Genomic DNA, 22,228 nt, shown 5'->3' on the forward strand with positions numbered 1-22,228 from the left:
TTCTCTGTTCCCTACATCTTCACATTGAGTGGTTATTTTAATGTGTCATCTGGAAGCCCCTAAAGCCATATTATCCCCAATCTATATTGCCTTTCCATGTATATGTGTGTGTGTATATATATATATGCTTTTCCATATGTATGTATCTCCTCAAGATGATCCCTAGGAAATGGTGTAGAGTAGGGGTCATCAGACTTTTTCTTAAAAGGTCAGATACAAATATTTTCTGCTTTGCAGACCATACAGCCTCTGTCACAACTGCTTAGCTCTGTCATTGTAGCATGAAAACAGCCATAGACAATCCATAAACAAATGTGACTACATTCCAATAAAACTGTTTATGGACACTGACATTTGAATATCATATAATTTTTACATATCACAAAGTATTATGCTTTTGAGTGTTTTCAGTGATTTAAAAACGTAAAGTGGCTCACAGGCCATATAGAAACAGGTGACTGGCTGTATTTGGCCCATAGGCTGTAGTGGCTTCTGTGATTTACAACTGTTTTGTAGAATGTTAATTGATTTTAATTTAAGAGGCTTGGTTGAGTTCAGTAACCACAGATTGCTCATGTGGTAGAATATGATTTCAAAAGAAGGACTTTCAGAAGTGTTCCTAATATATGTGAGGTAAAATCTGCCCCTGAGTCATGTGTATAGATGTGGTACTGCTCATGGCTATTTTTTGCTTCTGTAGGAAATGGAGCCCTGCAGAAAGAAGTTGTGGTAGGGAGAGGATGAAGGGTGGGAAAATGTTGCAGAGGCTTGAATAGGATGCAGACTAAACACTGAAGTCCTACGTGAGCGGAATAATGGATCAGGAGGACCCATGGAGAAAAAGATAAAGAGAACATGGAGTAAGAGCAGGAGAAGGAAAACAACAAGACATCACCCTGAATTTGATCAAATTCAATGGCATGAGATGCCATTGTAGAATATTTTGAGGTGGAGAGAACAGTTTTGGTATCATGGTAAACATGGTATTAATGTGTTAAGAATTGTGTAGAATGTCTGAAAGGCTGCCTTTGCCTTGACATGATGTCCTTTGTCTTTTAAGAAGTAATCTTTTATTTGTAAGGACTTGGGAGTTTTGTTTTTAAGTTTCAGAGTTGATACTGCTCAAAGTGTGGTCCCCACACTTTGGTGGTCTGTGTCTCACCCCAGACCTACTGAGGCCCAGTCTCTGGGGTTGGGGCCTGGCTCTGTGTTTTAACAAGACATCCAGGGGTTTCTGGTGATGGGCACCAGGGTTTGAGAACCACTAATTTCGGATCACATAAGAGGGACACCTACTCATACTCCATCCTCCCTTATAGATAGCAGTGTTTATGGTGAAGTTCCAGGGCAGGGCTTTTGATGGATTGTTGTTGTTGTTCACTTGCCTAAGTCATGTCTGACTCTTTGTGATCCCATGGACTGCAGCATGCCGGGCTCCCCTGCTTTTCACTGTCTCCTGGAGTTTGTTCAAATTCATGTGCATTGAGTTGGTGATGCTGTCTAACCATCTCATCCTCTGTTGTCCCCTTCTCTTGCCCTCAATCTTTCCCAGCATCAGGGTCTTTTCCAATGAGTCAGCTCTTTGCATCAGGTGACCAAAGTATTGGAGTTTCAGCTTCAGCATTAGTCCTTCCAATGAACACCCAGGACTGATCTCCTTTAGGATGGACTGGTTGGATCTCCTTGAAGTCCAAGGGACTCTCAAGAGTCTTCTCCAGCACCACAATTTGAAAGCATCTGTTCTTCATTGCTCAGCCTTCTTTATGGTCCCATATGTACCATATGGTACAGATATGGTCTCATATCTGTACATGACTACTGGAAAAACCATAGCTTTGATGGATACTTTTCACTAACTGCTGTTTTTAAGGGCAACCACCCGAAGGAGGTGGGCAGGAAGAATGTCCCTATTGTAAAAGGAGAGAGAATTTTTCTTTTAAGTAAACAGGATGAAACACGATCCAGGGTGTTGCTTCTGGAATCCAGTGGGAACAGTGTTCCTTGTGGGTAGTTGCCTTAGTCTCCCTTTCTGTCAGCACTGCATCAACTTGCCCACAGAGCACTGACTATAGACAGCATTCAATGTTCTTGTCATGCTGTTGTGACTGGAGAACGGTGGTCTAGGCATGAATAGCTCTAATTTCTTTTCTTTCTGTCCATTGCTCATTCTGTGCCAGGAATACGCTTCTTCTCTCAAGCTCCTCCCACACAGTGACCTTGTTTCCATAGAAACTGGCACATTCAGCTGGAGACTTACACATGAGTTTGAATAACCCAAGGTTTTCAAACCGTGAGAACCTGAGGAAGATGATCTCACAAAGCATACAAAGAAAAGTTTCTTAATGCAAATAAATAAACTGTGAATTGAGACGTGCAACAGACATGACATATTGACGATATATATTGCTATTAAAATTGTACTTGTGTTCATTGTTGTATGAGGTTAATGGTCATCTACGGTGAGTCACTGGAGAGAGAGAGCTTCAGATCAAAGCATATGAAGTTTTTTTTTGATGGAAATGAAGACCTTAATTGTCTGGTGCCTGCTCGGTAGATTGTCCAGTCTGACTTGGGAGAACCAGAAAAATCTCTCTCTCATTGCACCTGGCTGAATTAGTTATTTTGTCCTCTGTGTGCTCACAATACTCTGCTGATCATACTTCTAATAATAATAATATTACTAGTAAAAAGTAGTTTGTGGTTATGATGTGCTAACTACAATACTTGATCTCATTTAATCCTCGAAACAACCTGATTAAAGTAGATAATAATATTGTACCCATTCTTCACATGAAGAAACTGAGGCTCAGAGAGTCTATTCAATTTACCCAATCTCACACAGCTGATTTTTAGTTGAGGTAGGATTTGAACCCAGGGAAATCAACTCCTGGAGTTCACCTTTCTTGCCCCAGAATCTGTACATATCATGGTGTGTGGCAGTTATTTGTTTATATATAGACCCAGAACTCCTTGAGGGCAGGGACTGGCTTTATTGCTTCTCTTAGAGTTAGAACAGTGCTGGCTGTGTACTTGGGATTCAATAAATATCTTGTCCGTAAGAGAAGAGGAATGATAAATAAGTGGGTAAATAGAATGAGCATTCACCCTTTTAGTTCTTAGGGATGGGTAGAAGAGATGGATGGCTTCCTACCAGAAAGGCTGCTATCCCAGACTTTTGCTATTCATAATCATGTAGCATCTAAAGAGTCACAATTTAATCTTAATCTCTGACTTGTTTCAGATATTGTCCATCTGTTGTCTCTGTCAGTCATTTATTTCCTTCTTTAAAAAAGTTTTTCCCATCAGTAATAATAAGCCTTCATGTCTCTTCTAACCATAAGACTATAGCTATAGCTATCTTTAAGGTTTTTTTTAAAATTTATATATACATGCACTTTATTTTTTTTTCATTTATTTTTATTAGTTGGAGGCTTCTTATTGTGTATGTAGCCCTGGGTGAGCCAGTCATTTACCCTCAGTGTACCCGACGCTGATATTGGGGCTTGGGATCAAAAGAGATACAGAACCCTGCCCTCATAGAATTTACATTTTAGCTAGGGGACATAGATAATAAACAATAAAGATAATACATAAGGACATTCTCTAGTGTATGGAAGGTATTAAAGTGCCACAAAAAAAGTAAGAAGGTAGCTACGAAGAGAATAAATGGGAACTTGGAATGTGGGGCTGAGGAGCACCCCGGGTTTCAATTTTTAAAATAGTTTAAATTGGAGGTTAATTGCTTTACGATATTGTGTTGGCTTCTGCCATACAACAAAGTGAATCAGCCCCAAGTACACATGTCCTCTTCCTCCAGAACGCCCCCCACCAACCCCTCCAGGTTGTCACAAAGCACCAGGTGTTTTGTGACAACCTGTGTTATACAGAAGCTTCCCACTGGCTATCTGTTTTACACACAGTAGTGTGTATATATGTAAGTGCTACTCTCTGAATTTGTCCCACCCTCTCCTTCCGCTATGTCCAAAGTCTGTTCTCTGTGTCTGTGTGTCTATTCCTGCTCTAAAAATAGGTTCATCAGTACCATTTTTCTAGATTCTGTATATATGCATTAATATACAAAATTTTTCTCTTTCTGACTTTACTCTGTATAACAGGCTCTAGGTTTATTCACCTCATTAGAACGGATGCAAATGTGTTCCTTTTTATGGCTGAGTAATATTCCATTGTATTAATATATATGTACCACAACTTCTTAACCCATTCATCTGCCAGTGGACATCTACCAGAAAAACAAACAACCCAATCAAAAAGTGGGAGGAAGACTTAAGCAGACATTTCTTCAAAGAAGATGTACAGATGGCCAACAAACACATGAAAAGATGCTCAACATCACTCATTATTAGAGAAATGCAAATGAAAATTACAGTGAGATATCACCTCACCCCAGTCAGGATGGCCATTAAAAATCTACAAACAGTAAATGCTGGTTTCAATTTTAAACAGTGTGGTTTGGATAGACCTTACTGAGGAGACAAAACATGTCCTAAGCAGAAGGAACAGTCAGTGTAAAGATGCTGAGCAAGGAGCAGGCTTGGAATGTGCAAAGAATAGGCAGGAGTACAGATTAAGAGAAGTAATGGGTGATCAGATCACATAGGGCCTTGCAGACCATTGTAAGGATTCTTTTGACTTCAGGTGATAAGGGGACTCATTGGGAGATTTGAGCAGAGAAGTGACTTGATCTGATTTATGTATTAAAAGAATGACTCCATTGCACAACAAAGGAAACTATACACAAGGTGAAAAGACAGCCTTCAGAATGGGAGAAAATAATAGCAAACGAAGCAACAGATAAAGGATTAATCTAAAAAATATACAAGCAGCTCCTGAAGCTCAATTCCAGAAAAATAAATGACCCAATCAAAAAATGGGCCAAAGAACTAAACAGACATTTCTCCAAGGAAGACATACAGATGGCTAACAAACATATGAAAAGATGCTCAACATCACTCATTATCAGAGAAATGCAAATCAAAACCACAACGAGGTACCATTACATGCCAGTCAGGATGGCTGCTATCCAAAAGTCTACAAGCAATAAATGCTGGAGAGGGTGTGAAGAAAAGGGAACCCTCTTACACTGTTGGTGGGAATGCAAACTAGTACAGCCACTATGGAGAACAGTGTGGAGATCCTTAAAAACTGGAAATAGAACTGCCATATGACCCAGCAATCCCATTCCTGGGCATACACACCGAGGAAACCAGATCTAAAAGAGACACGTGCACCCCAATGTTCATCGCAGCACTGTTTATAATAGCCAGGACATGGAAGCAACCTGGATGCCCATCAGCAGACGAATGGATAAGGAAGCTGTGGTACATATACACCATGGAATTATTACTCAGCTATTAAAAAGAATTCATTTGAATCAGTTCTAATGAGATGGATGAAACTGGAGCCCATTATACAGAGTGAAAGTAAGCCAGAAAGATAAAGACCAATACAGTATACTAATGCATATATATGGAATTTTAAAAGATGGTAACGATAACCCTATATGCAAAACAGAAAAAGAGACACAGATGTACAGAACAGACTTTGGGACTCTGTGGGAGAAAGTGGGGTGGGATGTTCTGAGAGAATAGCATTGAAACAAGTATGCTATCAAGGGTGATACAGACCACCAGCCCAGGTTGGATGCATGAGACAGGTGCTCAGGGCTGGTGCACTGGGAAGACCCAGAGGGATGTGATGGAGAGGGAGGCGGGAGGGGGGATCGGGATAGGGAACACATGTAACTCCATGGCTGATTCATGTCAATGTATGGCAAAAACCACTACAATACTGTAAAGTAATTAACCTCCGACTAATAAAAATAAATGAAAAAAAAACAGAATGACTCCAGACGCGGTGTTGAGCATAGGCAGTAGAAGGGCAATGGTGGAAGTAAAGACCAGTTAAAACATGACTGTAGTAGTCCCCAGAGATAAGTTATGATGGCTCCATTAGAGTGAGTGCCGTGAAAATGATGAGAAATAGCAGATTCTGGAAATATTTTTGAAGGTTGAACCAGTAGGATTTCCTGGCGGATTGGATACAACAGGAGATAAAAAATGACTCCCCAGATTTCTCCAACTGGAAAGATGGAGTTGCTATCTGCTGAGATGAGAAAGACCATAGTTAGAGTAGGTTTGTGTCAAGAGCAGAAGTTCAGTTTGGAACAAGTTAAGTTTGAGGTGTCAGATATCAAGTAGAGATGTTGAAGTGGCAGTTTGATATATGAGTCTGGGGTTTGGGAGAGAGGTCTGAGCTAGAGACAGAGCTTTGGAAATCATCAGCATGTAGATAGTATTTAAAACATGAGACTAGAAGGGATCACTGAAGGAGTGAATATACACAGAGAAGTGGATGACTAAGTTATTCCTTGTTATCCTTGGGACACCCAAATTAAGAGATTGAGGAAAAGAAGAGGAACTATTGAAGGATACTGAAAAGAAGCAAGCAAGGAGGTAGGAGCAATAGCAAGAGAATATATGATCCTGGAAGCCAAGTGAAGCAAGAGTGTCATGGAAGAAGGAAGGATCATTTATACCAACTGCTGCTGATTGGTCAAGTTAGACACAAAAATGGACCATTGGAATTGGCATTGTGGAGATCACTGTTGAGTTTGACAAGGGTTGTTTAGGTAGAACAAACCTAATGGAAGTGGATTTAAGAGAATGGGAGAAGAATTCAAGACAATGATTATAGGTAACTCTGGGCTGGCTGGAGAAAAGGTTAAGACATGGCTGCTGGACTTAGGAATTTATCATGTTTTGAGACAGTGGGAACCAACACATTTAAAAAAAAAACAGTCAAGGATACAAGTCTATACAATGCTAAATTGGGTGTCACAGATAATATTTGGTACAGGAGGCATGAGTAGGTAATCACCTGGGTAGGCAGCCATGGTCACGGAGACCTCTATTGATTGAGGCCCAAATGGATGGGCAGGATTCTGGACAGGCATAAAAAGGGATGAGAGTGTACCCTGGGGGAGGGGATGACACAAAGTGAAGGGCTGGACGTAGAAACAAGCTCAGTGTGGGGTGCTAAGTGAAGTGACTATGTGATTTGAGTAGAGAGTGTGTTATAGGACAAATAGGTGTGTGTGTGTGTGTGTGTGTGTGTGTGTGTGTCTGAACCACACCATTAATGGCCCAGAAAGCCAGATTGAGCAGTCTAGGTGGTATGATCAGAAGCAGGGAAAATGTTAAATTTTTCCTGAGTGATGGGTGTATTGTGACAAAAAGAGTGTTTAGAGAACTTTGATAAGTAGCTTATTAGTCAAAGAAATATCTGAAGATAACCTGCAAGTGTTTTTCAAAGCATGCTCTGGGGACGATTTCATCAGAATCTCTTGGGGAGCTTATTAAAAATGTAGGTTTTTGGAGCTACAAAAACCAGTAGGTTTACTGGAGCTGCAAGTGAACTACTGAATCCATATCTCTAGGAGTGGACTCTGGATTCTGTATATTTAACAAGCTCCCCGTGTGACTTTCACACATGACAACATTTGTGAATGGTCTTACTTGAGTAGACTGTAGTGTTCAGTTCAGTTCAGTTCAGTCACTCAGTCATATCCGACTCTTTGCGACCCCATGGACTGCAGCACGCCTACAGATTGTAGGGTTAGAGTTAGAGTTAGGGTTAAATAAGATTTTGTAGATAAAGATTTTGCTTGAGTAGGTTGTATTCCTGGTTGATAAGCTATCTAAAACACTAGAATTACGTTTAAAAAGGCATATTAAACATGAAAAATCCATACTTAACATCCACACTTGTAAATTTATGTAAGTTCTAAGAAGGTAAATTTGCAATTGTGTTCATTTGGCCTGACTTTAGACCTCATTCAGTTGTTTCAAGGGTATTTCAGGCATCTGTAAAAGTATGGGTCTTTCATGAGAGGGGGGTTACCAAATCTATTTGTTACTTTTAAATCCAATTACAAAAGAAGATGGTTGAGAAGGTATAGCTGTCCCTTCCCTGTGCTGTACGAGGTCTATCTGAAGCCTGGGAAACTAGGGACTAAGAAAACAGCTATGGAGATCTGGCTGTTTTGCCTGGGGCTAGCCTCCAAATTGCTACTTTCCATCTCACTTGAGGCCTCAAGCTGGGAATCATGGAGCCATGCTTTTTCAACCCTGCCTCCTTGGACAGAGAAAAACACCTTCTGCCTCTGCAAATCAGAAATAGGTTTTTTTGGGGGGTGGGTGGGTGGGGTCTGTTTCTTTATAAATCACTGTGACTGCAAGGAAAGAGTGACTTTCGGCATTGGAGACTGAAAGTGAGGACCTCTCTTGTGACAGGGAAGGGGTGAAGTACATGGTTTTTTTACTCTGTTCCTCCTTGGGGTATTGATTTTGATTATCAGAGCCTTCCCAAAGAGTTTAGTGTTTGTCATGAAGTTCACCTTTAGGCTTCCCCAATGGCTCAGCAGGTAAAGAATCTGCCTGCAATGCAGGAGATACAGGAGATACGAGTTTGATCCCTGGGTTGGGAAGATCCCCTGGAGGAGAAAATGGCAACCCACTCCAGTATTCTTGTCTGAAAAATCCCATGGACAGAGGAAGCTGGAGGGCTACAGTCCGTGGGGTTGCGAAGAGTTGGAGACAACTGAATAAGCATAGCACAGCACCACCTTTCACTAGCTAATATCCACAGACATACTTCTGCTGACAGACCATAAATTAATTTATTCCATAACCAGGCAGTCAATTTGGGGAACTTTAGGTTCTATAATTTGATCTCATCCATCAGTCTTCAAGACTATTCTATGCATGCCTAGAATTCTAAGTGAAAATTCCAATCTACATGGATCTTACAACAACTTTCTGCAAACATTTATTAAGTACTTAAAATGCAAAAAAAAATGCTGTATTAGACAACAATTAATAAGATGCAGTCCTTGCCCTCAGAAAACAGACTTGTAATGGCAACTTATGATATGGGTGATAAGTGTTATGAAAGCTCTGTCATATTTAGTATAGCATTTGCAATGGAAAAGGGAAATTTTCCCTTGAAGGGAGTTAGGGAGCTGCTGGGGAACTGGGAGAGTGACTTAGCAAGGAGATGATGTGGGGTTGGAAGAAAAATAAGGAATGGGCTTGAGAAAGTGGGCAGTGAAATGGGGAGGTTGCTTCAGGTACTGGCAAAGCACAGCCTCTTGCCTCCTGGGGCAGCAAGGCCCAGGCGCAGTGCTTCTAGCTGACATGGTTGCTGTGATTATTGTCCAATCTTATGAGTAGAGAGCAGCCATTTAATGCAGATGGTTTGAGCAATGTGTTTATGACATTTGTTTTGGGTACGTTTTCCCAGTGTGTTACCCTGGATGTTTTCCCAGTGTGTTAACCTGGACAAATAGGGGTGTGTGTGTGTGTGTGTGTGTGTTTGAACCCAGACTATTAATGGCCCAGAAAGCCAGATTGAACAGTCTAGGTGGTATGATCAGAAGCAGAGAAAATGCTAAATTTTTTCTGAGTGCTGGGTGTATTGTGATAAAAAGAATGTTTAGAACTCTTTGAAAGAGAACTTGTCCGAGTAAGAGATATTTTAATAAGCTGGGAACATGTCTCTGCATATAGATTTAGAGCCCTAATAAGAAAATGGTTGAACTTTTTCAACCTCTGAGAGTTTATGCCACTGTCTTAAAACCATAGTGCACTTGGATGGGAGGTGGGTGAAAGGAGTCAAGAGTACACACTTCCAGTTATAAAATAAATAAGTCATAGGGATGTGATATATAGCATGGTGACTGTAGTTAATAATACTATAGTACATATTTCAAAGTTGTTGAGAGAATAGATCTGAAAAGCTATCATCACAAGAAAAAAATTTTTGTAGCTAAGTGTGGTGATGAATGTTAACCAGACTTAAATGTGTTAGTCATCTTGCAATATATACAAATATCAGATCGTTGTGTCATACACCTGAAATTAATATTGTATGTCAATAAAAATGGCATATATTTTAAAAAATGGCATATATTTTGCAGGATTTTGTATATATGTAATATGCAAAAGATTACTTATATAATGCTATAACCTTCATTTTTCTTCCATTTAGCTATGGCAACATAAGCAATACACTCCGGTTTTTTGCAAAACTAATCACACACAAATGTGCTGATGTGGAAAGGATGTTTGTTATTTCATATTTTCTCAGTGATGACACAATTTCAGTGTTTGAACCCATAGAGAGGAATTCAGGTAAGAGACATACTACCCACAGCGATTTCCTCAGAACAGTGAACTGTCTCTTCATGTTGAAAGTTATGGAATATAATCTCATTTTTATAGCCTAGATGATCTAAAAGAGTGGCTTTCTTTTTTTTTTAACCACTAAAAGTTCATTTTACAAAGACCTCTTAAATGGGAACCCAGACATATAAAATGGTAAAAGAGGAATAGTTTTGGTTGGCTCAGGACTGGGGGACCCAGGACACCTCCTTTTTGACACTGTCCCCACTTCCTCTGTGGTCTCTGAGGCACCTCTGTGGAATCCAGTGGCTTCAAAATCATGGTCTGGCTGCCACCAATTCTGTGTACAGCTAGCAAGACAAGAATAAAATCTGTATTTGTGATAATATCACTTACAAAATAAGACAAGAATCCCTGATTAACAAATTTAATCTTCAGAGTCTATTTCCCTCTGGCCTTTGAGGCTGGTGCCAAGGTTCCAGCACCAAGGCCCATGGGATGGCCTTGCTGCAGTGCACTGATAGGGTGGCCATTGCTGAGGAAAGCTATTGATTTTGACTTACCAAATTATGGAACTGTAGGGCTCTGTACTTTGTCCCAGCATGTTTAAAATTTTTATCAGTGCTGAAGATACACATTTGGGAAGAATAGTCAGTGGTGTACTGGTTAACCGGCTCTCTGAAAAAAATTTAAAAGCTCTATTTTGTACCGTTTGTCAATTTCCATGATGTAAATACCCAAACCATGGCCAATTTCAAGCAACCAACAGTTTAACAACTGGCTTTCCAAATCCTTGAACATTAAACGATTAGCCCTTATGAGCTGGTAGGAGCCGCTCAGTACACCAATGAATCATGAATAATTTGTATAAGTAAGTTAGGCTCCACTTAGACAGATTTGAATAATGGACCAGATCTTAAAATATGAAGTCAAATAGGGATGATTATAAAGTCATGTTCCTGAAGGTCAAAAAATCACTTCTGTACATCTAGAATAGGGATGATATGGCTAAACAAATCACAGCATTCATAAAACAGGGTGATAGCAGTCAACTAGAAGCTTGCTGGTAATAACAGCAGCCCTGGCTGAGTACCTCCTGTTGTCCTTACAAGACCTTTATGAGGTTAAGTTTTGTGTTAATCTAGGTCCTCCAAGAGGCAAAGCCCAAGATGAGGTTAAATGTACAAGAGATTTATTAGGGGGATGGCGGGTGAGGAAAAGCATGGCAGGAGGCAGAAGAGGCCAGGAGCGCTGTCAGACTGCACTATGTGTGTGTGACTCCTGTGAAGGACAGAGGAAAGAGGAAAAGGGGAAGGTCTTAGACCACAGTGAAAGTCTTAAGAAAATTTTGGCAAGTCTGACTGGGCGTTCTGGAGCCAGAGTCACCAGTGCGAGGAGCTCCCATCTTGCCTGCCTTAGTCTGCCTACCTTGCTCAGTCATGCATTGGCAGCAGCCTGTGGGAAGCATGACCTCAGCACAAATCTGGGGATAGATTTCAGAACATAGCAGTTGGAGCCTTCTGTCAACTATGTTCCCCATAGCCAGCAACCTGAGAAGTACATTTTCATAGCCCCCCACAAATGTTATTCCCATTTACCAGTGAGAATTTGGAGGGGCTCAGAGAGATTAAATGACTCCTAAAGATCATCCAGCAAGCAAGCGACAGAGCCAGGATGGACTCCAGCTCTCTTTGACTACAAAGCCTATGTCTTTCTGCCACCTCTGGTTTCTGAATATGGTAAAAGCATGAGGAAGCTGCTCTCCAGAGCTCACCTGGTTCCAGGATGTATCCACAGGGTTGGAGATTTCAGTTCAGTATCAGTTAGGAGATAGTGGAGTCCCACGTTTAACTCTGCTCACTGCTTGCCAAAACCCAAACAATGCCCAGAAGAGAGCAGAGGAAATGATGAGAATTCTGAGAAGTAAAAAAAAAAAAAAAAGAATGGCGCATTATTTAAACATTTTGCCTGTAGAAACAAAGAGTTGAGGGAACTCCTATAGTTATCTTCAATTAAATAACACCTTTCCAGAAACGGGGCATCTTTACATTTCATCTGTATGTCAGAAGATATGTATAAGACATCATCTGGGACAAATAGGTGGAAATAAACTCAGGTGAGAAATTTTCTACCTGATACAGTTCAGGCAGGCTCAGAAGATGTTCCTGTTATCTCAGTTTCCAGGATGCTTCTGGACATAGACCAAGTCCTCGCTCAGTGTTTATTTAAGTGTTTGGATTGGGAAGGGAGAGGATGGAGGAAAGAAAAGGCTGGAATGCCATGCCACTTTTCTTCTTTACACACTCACCTAGAAGTCTCATTTCTTCACCCACTGCCTCATTCTTCTTCCCTTAAAGACTGACTATACGTTGAATGAGTTCACAAGTTCACATGTTTGAGCATGAAGTATCTCTAAAGTCAGGTTATCTGATTCTTTGAGGAACAAAACCTACTCGTTAACTTTTTTCTCTTTTTTCTACAGGGTATACTGGAGGGATGTTCTTAAAGAGAGTTCGTGTTAAGAAGCCTGGACAAGAAGTCTTTAAAAGTGAATTCTCGGAATATATCAAGGCTGAGGAGCTGTATGTTGGAGCCAAAGTGAATGTGAATGGCTACCTCTTTCTTTTGGTCAATGCTGATGAGTATACCTTGAATTACATGGAAAGGAATTCAGATAAGGTGAACTCATTTGGTATAATTCTTGACTTCGCCTCTCAGCACTCTGCAGTCTGTGTTTTCCTTACTCCAGGCCTTTTCTTCTTCGTCTTGCAACCAATTTTACATTGTGCATTCACACATGTGGGCATGAATAATGGATCTGCATGATTTGGCCGCAGGTCCCATCACAGAGGCCAGGGCCTGGTCTCCTCTGTTTATGTGCTGGGTTTGCTGCTGCCCAGCATCACGGATGCCAGGCACAGGCAGGAGGCAGGCCCAGGGTTGAATCAAGTTTCCTGGGTTTTCTGCTGATGCTGAAAATGTTTTCAGAAAGAAATTCAGCAATGATCCGAATGGAAGAAAACCTGGTGCCACACACTGTGTGCTGTCTCAGTTAATTGGCACAGGCCTGCAGAGAAGGCCAAGACCGGAACAAACAGAAACCCCAAGGGAACCCGACAGTTGCTGGGGTTGCAACTTCCCATAACAGGAGCCACCTGAGGCCTCAATGAGACTCCAAGGACAAATTGGCAACAGTGAGCTCCACAAGGTTTTCCATTTGAAATGACATGGCACATGGGTACTATTACTGAAAATACTATTATGACAGTGCTGTTTACTGAAAACATGTTGACAAAACCTTGATTTTAAGTGTGGATGAGTTCCATGTGCCAGCATGTGTATTTCAGAACCAATTATCTAAACTAGATAGATTGAGGAATCTATCTGGAAACTATTTTCAAAGTCTGCCTGTAAATAATAATACTTCTGTGCCAATTACATAGATACAGTGCCAACTCCATTTCATTTCATGTCAAATGCTCAGGGAGATGTTGCTAAGATCAGCCTCTGTGTACAACACGTTACCTGGATCAGTTTGGGTCCTCTGAGAAGCAGATCCCAAGACAGAATGATATGTGCAAGAGATGTATTGGGGGAAATGTGTATGAAGGATAAAGGAGGGAGCAGGAGTAGGTGGGGAGACTGAGATGTAGGTCTGACCCCTGAGAAAGGAGAGGGAAGGGAGGAGGATGGGGGTGAGAAGAACCTCAGACACATTGCAGCTCTGACAAAGGCTCACGGGGAGCCTCAGAGCACATACTGCGCATCAGAGAAATCCCATGTCATGCAGGAATGGCCTAGCTCTGGCGCCTCCTTCCTGCTCAGTCACTGGATGGGAAGAGTCTGGGGAGACTGTGGCCTCTGGGGGAATCTCTGAAAGCTGCAGCGCTCCAGTGACCTGAAGGTGCCGCAGCAGGGGGCTGTCCGCTAACAGAACTCCTCTCTGCATGGTCTCTCTTGAGGCCAGGCCAGGGCAGCACCTTCCTGGGCTGCCACACCACCTCTGCATTTGCAGCACTAGGAACTTGAGCTAGCACAACACCAGGAATGGGTAGCTCTTCAAAAGTACTGAATTCAGGTGAGGGGCTCAGTAATAGGGCAGTTAAATTTCTGGAGACCAGCAGGCTTGGCAAGGAAACTTGACTCCTTAAAAGCGAGGGGCCTTAGACATGTGTCTTCCCTTTCCTCATCTTTAAAATGGGAGTACCAATGGTGCCTATTTCAGAGAATTGCTGTGAAGATTAGATGCGGTAATCTGTTTTAAGTGCTTATCTCTATGTGGCCCATAGGAGATGCAGTCAGTGCACAGTTTACAATAGCTATTGTAATTAGGGCTCCATTTTCAAACACAGTGCAAACCTGTACTTTAATATAAAATATATATAGCATGAATATGTATGTATGTATATATGAGACATTAAGGGCTTTTCTCCTTTCCAAAAGAGAAAAGCAAGGTAGGACATTATCTGGTATCAGCATCCCAAGTAAAAACTGCATTTTCTTAAAGCTACCTTTAACAAGGACATTGTAAGCAGAGAAAGATTAATATCAGTCTGAGGGGTCTTTTTGTAAGAGCTAACAGATCCTATCATGGAAATAGATGAAAGGAAATGCAAAAAAGGGAGGGAATGCCACTGACCCACTCCCTCACCCCACCCCCAAAACCCCCTGGTGGCAGAGGGGGAACTTTATGTACCATCAACGTTTGTATTTCCATAATGAGTCTTCTCCTTTTCTAGCTCTTTGCTATAATATAATTACTTATAATGTCAATATAATTACTTATAGCCTTGTACTTTACTCAATCAAATAAGAAGTATTCTTACAGAGTCAAAAACCAAATCACAGTATAGGAGACAGGAACTGGGGGTCTCCTGGAGGGTGAATGTAGGGGACCGCAGTGCCTGTAGACCTTTGGCACCCATCCTCTCTCTGCCCAGCGTATTGCCTGGTGGCCAATGGTTCCAGGAGTCCCACTCTAAAGATCTGGAGAAAATGGGATCCACTTATGCAACTTTGAATCCCCATTCTCTCCATTAGGCTCTCCCAACATGGTGGGCCAGAGTCCAAGGGTCAAAGGGGGGAGGCTGAGGTGGAAGTAGTGGTGCTTTTCTGACTCCTGTGACCTGCTGTCCTGTAAGCTCATTTCTCTCAGATCTGGGCCTGTGCTAATGTCACTTATTGTCCCAGAGCCTTAGCTGAAGAAATACAAATCTGGTCATGTCTTCTTTGTGTTGGTTTCTGTGGAAAGACAGAGCCAGCTAAGTCCAGGTTCATAGCATGAAGTCTCTTTGCTGGCCACCAGAATGATTAGGCTCCCTATCTTAAATATCTGTCTTTTCCTCCTCCTAGTTTCCCCTGAGCAACATTGAACTTGCCCTACAAAAGTTAAAAGAAGAAGAACCCAAATCCAGAGAGCTCAAGCAGGTGTTTATAGCTGCTGATTGTATGCACACAACGATGGTGGATTTTAATACATTCAGGTAAGCCACAGGCTGCTAGCAGTCATCTCATTGTCCAAAGAACAAAAAGGATGTTTTCCTCCCTAGCGTTTCTTCATTAATTTACTAGGTACTGTTTTTAAAAATTAAGAATTGGTATTTCTTTACGTTCGTATTACTTCGTGATCAAGTTTTGCCCATTTCTGGTAAATTTTATATATTTGCATATAAAAGAAATTCCTAGGGGAGAACAGAGAGACAAAAGCAGTTTAAGTCAGTTGGACACAGTGTCTTGTGAATCATGCAGGGCATTGAAGGATCAGGGGAGTGTCAGGAAGGCTGCATCTGAATGAGGAAGACTGAAAGCAGTGCAGCTGAGCACCCCCACCCTGCAAAGTGTGAGGAATGAAGAAGAATGATCCAGTTGGAAACGATAGTGGAGACTTCACTGATTATCAGAGAAAAGGAGCTGTGTATTCATCTGTGTGTAGGTATGCTCACATACACGTTAAGTACTTACAAAGACATGAAAATGTAGAAATTGAAGGGCAAATATAGGACAGAAGTTAGAAGTACTGTAAGAAATCATGAACAATAGAGATTTTTCTCTAAGGTTAAGCTGAATTTCTAGGACTGTCCAGTGACTGACCTAGGCAAATTTCCAAACAGCAGAAACACAAGGAAATTCAAATTCAGGGCCTGGTACAATTGTGAGATTTCTTAGCCTGAAAACAAAGTGAATGGAGCGTTTAGGAGAATGTAAATTAAATCATGGATGGAGGACAAAGGGGACTTTCTCTTTAGGCTGAGAATTCTGGCTCCTAAAAACAATAGTGGCTAAAAGCTATATAGGAAACTCGGCTTGATGCAGTCAAGATGCGGCTAAGAAATGAAGATGTGAGCCCGGGGGAGCGTGGCAGGGAGGTCTTTCTGACTTTGTGTCTGAAGTTGCCTGTTGTATCAATACCTGGTGACCCAAGCCCTCCATGAGGCCCACAGTATCCCTGGAGCTCATTTGTTCTTTCAACAAAGCTCTTTTGTATCTCCAAAACGTTCTTTTGAGTGCAGCAATCAGAGGACATATTTTTATTGTTTAGAATTCCCAAGCTTCTGGGATCAATAAGAATTTATAGTTCTTTGTTATTGTTCATGGCAGTACACATGTTCCTGGCCTTTTGGCAAATAAATGAAGGATGGGGTGAAGAGCACAGACAATTGCTCAGGCCGAGGACTAATGGATAGCAGTGGAGGGGAAAACAAATTTCCATCAGAAATGAGGGAGTGGTTTCGTTTTAGTATTTTGTGTTCTTTGCAAAAGCATCCATTCTCCTCGTACTCTAGCAGTGTCTCTTGGAAACACTTTAGTGAGTTTATGGGGCTTTGGGAGAAGCATGTAGGCCAGGCAGGAGATCCAAGGAGGGTAAGTTGTTCCGTGGATGGAGGCCTGACCCTAATTGTGGGTGGAATAAAGGACAGCCATGCCGTGTGATTGGAGGGTGACCTCAAGGCACCGGATGCTTTGAAAGAACAACTGCGAATATTTAGGGCGTCTCCTGGCCAAAAAATTCCTTAAGATGGAAATCAGATCAGGCCGTACCTGGCTTGAAAAACCCTTCAGTGGCTTGTGCTCATCCTTACAATAAGATCCAAATGTTTTATTGCAGCCAGCAGTGCCTTGAGTGATGCCACTCTGTATTTCCAGTGTTGTCACTTATTTTCTTCCCACCCTGTCCTTTGGCCCTGCTGACTGTCACTCACTTTCTCAAACACATTAAGCTCTTTCTGTTCTCCATGCCTCTGCACATGCAGTTCTCTCTGCTGGCAATGTCCATACGCCATCCTTTTCACGGCAAACCCTGGGACTCATTATAAATGCTGCTTCCTCAGAGGGGCTTTCTTTTTGACTATTCTACCTAAAGTGGATTTTTTTCTTAGCCCCGTGTTTATATTGGGTTGGCCAAAAAGTTTGTTGGCCAGCCCAATATTTTTCACTACCCCTGGCACACCTCGTAGTTACTTAATTTAGATAACTGTTATTGGTGTGTGTGTCCTGAAGTGTGTCTTCTCCTCCTAGAATATGAGCTTTCTTGAGGGGCAGGGTCCTCGACACCCCTGTTCACTGTCCTAAAACTAGCACCTTGCACTGGGCTAACTACATATCATAGTTCCTGAATGGAAGAGTGAGATTCTAGTATTATTTTGGGGGAGGGGTGTTCTAGTTTGGAAGTCAGCCCTCTTCGTTGCTCCTCACGCTCTTTCTGGGCAAAGGCAAAGGCACCACATAGTTGCTATCACACCACCTCCTAATTTAATTCTGTGCTTGGAGCTTTAACTAGCAAATATTTTTCTTTTATTTCCATGTGTATGTATATGGATATACTCTGGCTCTTCTCACCAGAACATAACCTCTTTGAGGGCAAGGAACTTCTCTTTCTTGTTTTTTGCTTTAGGCTCATCACTTTTCACCATGCCTTGTTGAGTAGCTCTATTTTATCCAGTCTGCCCTGCTTTGCCTGTTAGCTGAAGGTTGAGTGCTCCCTTTAGCTCCTCAGGCTCAGACCTTTTTCCTGAATTATAGATCTGGAAATATGAAGGCTTTCAGGACATCTCCCCTTTGGATCCCCATTAGGCCTTCCAAAATAACTTTCCCTAAACTGACCTCATTTTCTTCCCCCATACAGTTGCAGTTGGGGACCCTATCTTGGTAAAGGCCACCAGACTTGTCCCCAGGGCCTGAGCCAGGGTCTGCCTTGTCTTTGCCCTCTCCCCTACCTTGACCTCTCCCACCCTCTTGAAATCGTATTTTTTAAACACCCTCTCTCCATCCCCAGCTTCACTGTTGCAGTTTGGCTTTTCATCTTTTCACTAGTCTCTTGAAAGCTGCAAAACTGATCTTTTCTTAATGTTCACCCTCCAAAGCTTTGCCAGAATGACCTCCCTAAAGTCTTATCATATCGTTCCTTGGCTCTAGGGCAAATCCCCAACCTGTTAGTGTTTCCTGTGAGTTTGGTCATGAGCTGACCCTTGCCAACATCTCTTCCCTTATCTCACTGTAAGAATTATTCTTTTGTAGAAGTCACCACTTATTGAGTACTTACCATGGGCCATGCATCATGTTAAATGCTTTTCCTGTATCATTCACTTGTAGCCCCTCTTGAGTTGTTTACTTCCCTGCCTCCACAATTGGTTCCTGCCAAGTACAATAGATGTTTGTTGAATAATTTAATGAAAGGTCCTATTTCTCAAGGAACATTCTCTCTAAAGCTTGCAGCAAACACGTAAATAATTGATTACCTTGCGCTGGGAAAGGGAACTCTGTCTCTGACTGTAGGGGTGTCAGGGAGAGCTAGTCCCAACCCTCACAATTCAAGTGACTTAGGCAACTTGCTTCACCTACTTGCATCTCACTCTTTTGTCCATATAATGATCTCTAAGGTCTCTTTCAGATGCTGACATTCTGAAACTCTTCAAATGTAGGTTTTATTTTTAATTTTTTAAATTTTTAATTGGAAGAGAATTGCTTTACAATGTTGTGTTGGTTTCTGCTATGCAACAGTTTGAATCAGTCATTATTATATATGTATCCCCTCCCTCTTGCGCCTCCCTCCCTGGTCCCATCCCACCCCTCTGGGTCATCACAGAGCACCAGGCTGGGCTCCCTGTGTCATAGAGCAGCTTCCCACTAGCTATCTCTTTTATACATGGTAGTGTATATATGTCAGTGCTACTCTCTCAATTCCTCTCCTTTCCCTGCTGTGCCCACAAATTTGTTCTCTACTTGTGTGTCTCCATTTCTTCCCTGTAAATAGGTTCATCAGTACTGCTTTTCTAGATTCCATATGTATGCGTTAATACATGATATTTGTCTTTCTCTTTCTGGCTTACTTTACTCTGTATAACAGGCTCTAGGTTCATTCACCTCACTACAACTGACTCAAATTCATTCCTTTTTATGGCTAAATAATATTCCACTGTATATATGTACCACAGCTTCTTTATCCTTCATCTGTTGATGGACATCTAGGTTGCTTCCATGTCCTGGCTATTGTAAATAGTGCTGCAGTGAACACTGAGAAATGTGTGTCTTTTTGAATTGTGGTTTTCTCTGGGTATATGCCAAGTTGTGGCATTGCTAGGTCATATGGTAGTTTTATTCCTAGTTTTTAAAGAAATCTACATACTGTTCTCCATAGTGGCTGTATCAATTTACATTCCCACCAACAGTGCGATAGGGTTCCCTTTTCTCCACATCCTCAAGGAGACTATAAACAAGATGAAAAGACAGCCCTCAGAATGGGAGAAGATAATTATAAATGAAGCAACTTGACAAAGGATTAATCTCTAAAATATGTGAGCAGCTCATAAAGCTCAATATCAGAAAAACAAATAACCCAATCAAAAAGTGGGTGGAAGACCTTAACAGATATTTCTCCAAAGAAGACATACAGATGGCCAGTAAACACATGAAAAGATGGCCAACATTGCTGATTATTAGAGAAATGCAAATCAAAACTACAATGAGGTATCACCTGACACCAATCCAAATGGCCCTCATCAAAAACTATATATAAACAATAAATGTTGGGGAGGATGTGGAAAATGTAGGTTTATAAATACACTTGTCAAATGTTCCCTTTTCATATCTGTGTTGAACTGGCAGAGGCAGGATTGCAGTGTAGGCCTCTGGGATTCATGTCTGTGGCCCTGCTTCTCTCCCCGGCTTACATACTTGGCCCTCTCAGTATGTACTTGGGCCTCAGAGCCCAGACTTGATGCTCTGGACAATGGTCCAAGCCTCGGGCATTTCCTTTATTCTCAAGGAAACCATCCTATCTCTGCATAAGGTGCCATGGTTAATAATGGATTAGTGGATTAACCTGTTAGTGGATTAACCGGGCCTTCCTGAGATATTTGTCTCAAAATGGACCTGAAGAATGCAGGGACAGGTGGAAACAGAAGGCAGTTTGGGGAGGGAGCATTTCTTTTCTCCTCTGCCTCTAGGCTGGAACTATTTCTCTGGGCCCCTTTTTTCATGGTCTGCCACATGGGCCTGTGAGCACTGTCAGTTGTTATTGAAGGAGTGCAGAGAGCTGTTCTCAGAGCCTTGATTCCTGATGGGCAGATTTTAGCAGCGAGCCAGACAGGGACAAGGCTTAGCAGGGCTAGTGTTTTGTGAAATTGGAAACATGGGCAGAGTGAGGCTTCTTGATGTGGGCCCTGGACTCTGAACCCCAGGCAACAGCAGCAAGGAGGGCCCTGTGCCAGGGAAGACGCGGCCAGTCCCTCCCTCCAGCCACCTCCCCGAGCCTTGATCTTCCCATCAGAGATGACACCTGCCCCATGTAGCCTGCATGTATTTTGGATTTCTGCGAGCTCAGTGCTCACTTCTTTTCCCCACCTGGGCTCCAGCCTTAGAGGGCAGGACACATGGCCAGTTCACCCTGGTGTCTTTCCCAGATACTTCCAGCACCCAGTGTCTCAGGCCTCAGTGAATGTAATGAATTATTAAACCATTCTTTCTCAGACTCCTGTTGTCAATTGCAGGATCAAGAGATTTCCTGTGAGTTTCCATGTGATAAATTCCTTCTAAGATTTAGAGCCTCAAGGAAATTTTTGTTCTTGTAAATGTAAAATTCTTCCTGAAAGAGGTGATATAATGTAGTAAATAGATCCGATTTTTTACTTGTTTAGTCGCTAAATCATGTCTGATTCTTTCACAACCCCATAGACTGTAGCCCGCCAGACTCCTCTGTCCATGGTATTTCCCAGAAAATAATACTTGAATGGGTTGCCATTATCTTCTCCAGGGGATCTTCCTAACCCAGGAATCGAACTCACGTCTCCTGCTTGGCAGGCAGCTTCTTCACCCTAGTGGCTCAGTGGTAAAGAATCATCAGCCTGCCAAGCAGAAGACCAGGGTTCAATTCCTGGGTTGGAAAGATCCCCTGGAGAAGGGAATGGAAACCCACTCCAGTATTCTTTCCTGGAAAATCCCATGGATGGAGGAGGCTGGCAGGCTACAGTCCATGGGGTCTCAAGAGTCAGACACATGCATTCAAATCTCAGCTCTGCCATTTTTCATCCTGATGTCCTTGCGTAAGTTGTTGAAGAACATTTTCACCTACAAAATGGGGATAGTTATAATACCTACTACACAGAGCTGTTGTGATGAATAAAGCTGATAACGTATGTAAAATTCTTACTGTAGCACACTGTAGTGCACTAGAAAGTGCATTGTAGCGAACACTAGAAAATGAAAACTCTTTATCTCAAGAGTTGGGATAGTTCAAAATAGTCACTGAAAATAGTAGCAATCTATGTCCTATTTGCAGTATTTCCGTAAGTTGTTTATTTACTCTTGATAGAGTCATTGAAAACATTCTTTAATAAATGAGGTTGGAAGAAGCCCTTAAAAAACTTGGAGACCATGAAGGTGGAAAATAAAGATTGTTGGTGGACCAAGGTTGGGAAACATTAATCCACTCCATTACTGTCCTTTAACTTCAAGGAAGAAGATTGTAAATTTAGTGCTTAGAGCATTGTGATGATCTCATCCTGATTTATCTCATACAGTTATCTCTCCTT

General features: G+C 41.9%; 1 protein-coding gene across 1 annotated transcript in view; it reads left to right on the plus strand.

Annotated features, from left to right (window-relative positions):
* Window positions 1–22,228, plus strand: part of EFHC2 (EF-hand domain containing 2) — a 240,083-nt gene that overhangs the window by 135,222 nt on the left and 82,633 nt on the right. The window contains exons 9-11 of the mRNA XM_043459414.1: window positions 10,069–10,211; window positions 12,685–12,881; window positions 15,555–15,685. Of these exons, the coding sequence (XP_043315349.1) occupies window positions 10,069–10,211; window positions 12,685–12,881; window positions 15,555–15,685 (471 nt within the window). The remainder of the gene's footprint in view (window positions 1–10,068; window positions 10,212–12,684; window positions 12,882–15,554; window positions 15,686–22,228) is intronic.

The sequence above is a fragment of the Cervus canadensis genome, chromosome X (assembly GCF_019320065.1).
Source record: "Cervus canadensis isolate Bull #8, Minnesota chromosome X, ASM1932006v1, whole genome shotgun sequence".
Lineage (NCBI taxonomy): Eukaryota > Metazoa > Chordata > Mammalia > Artiodactyla > Cervidae > Cervus > Cervus canadensis.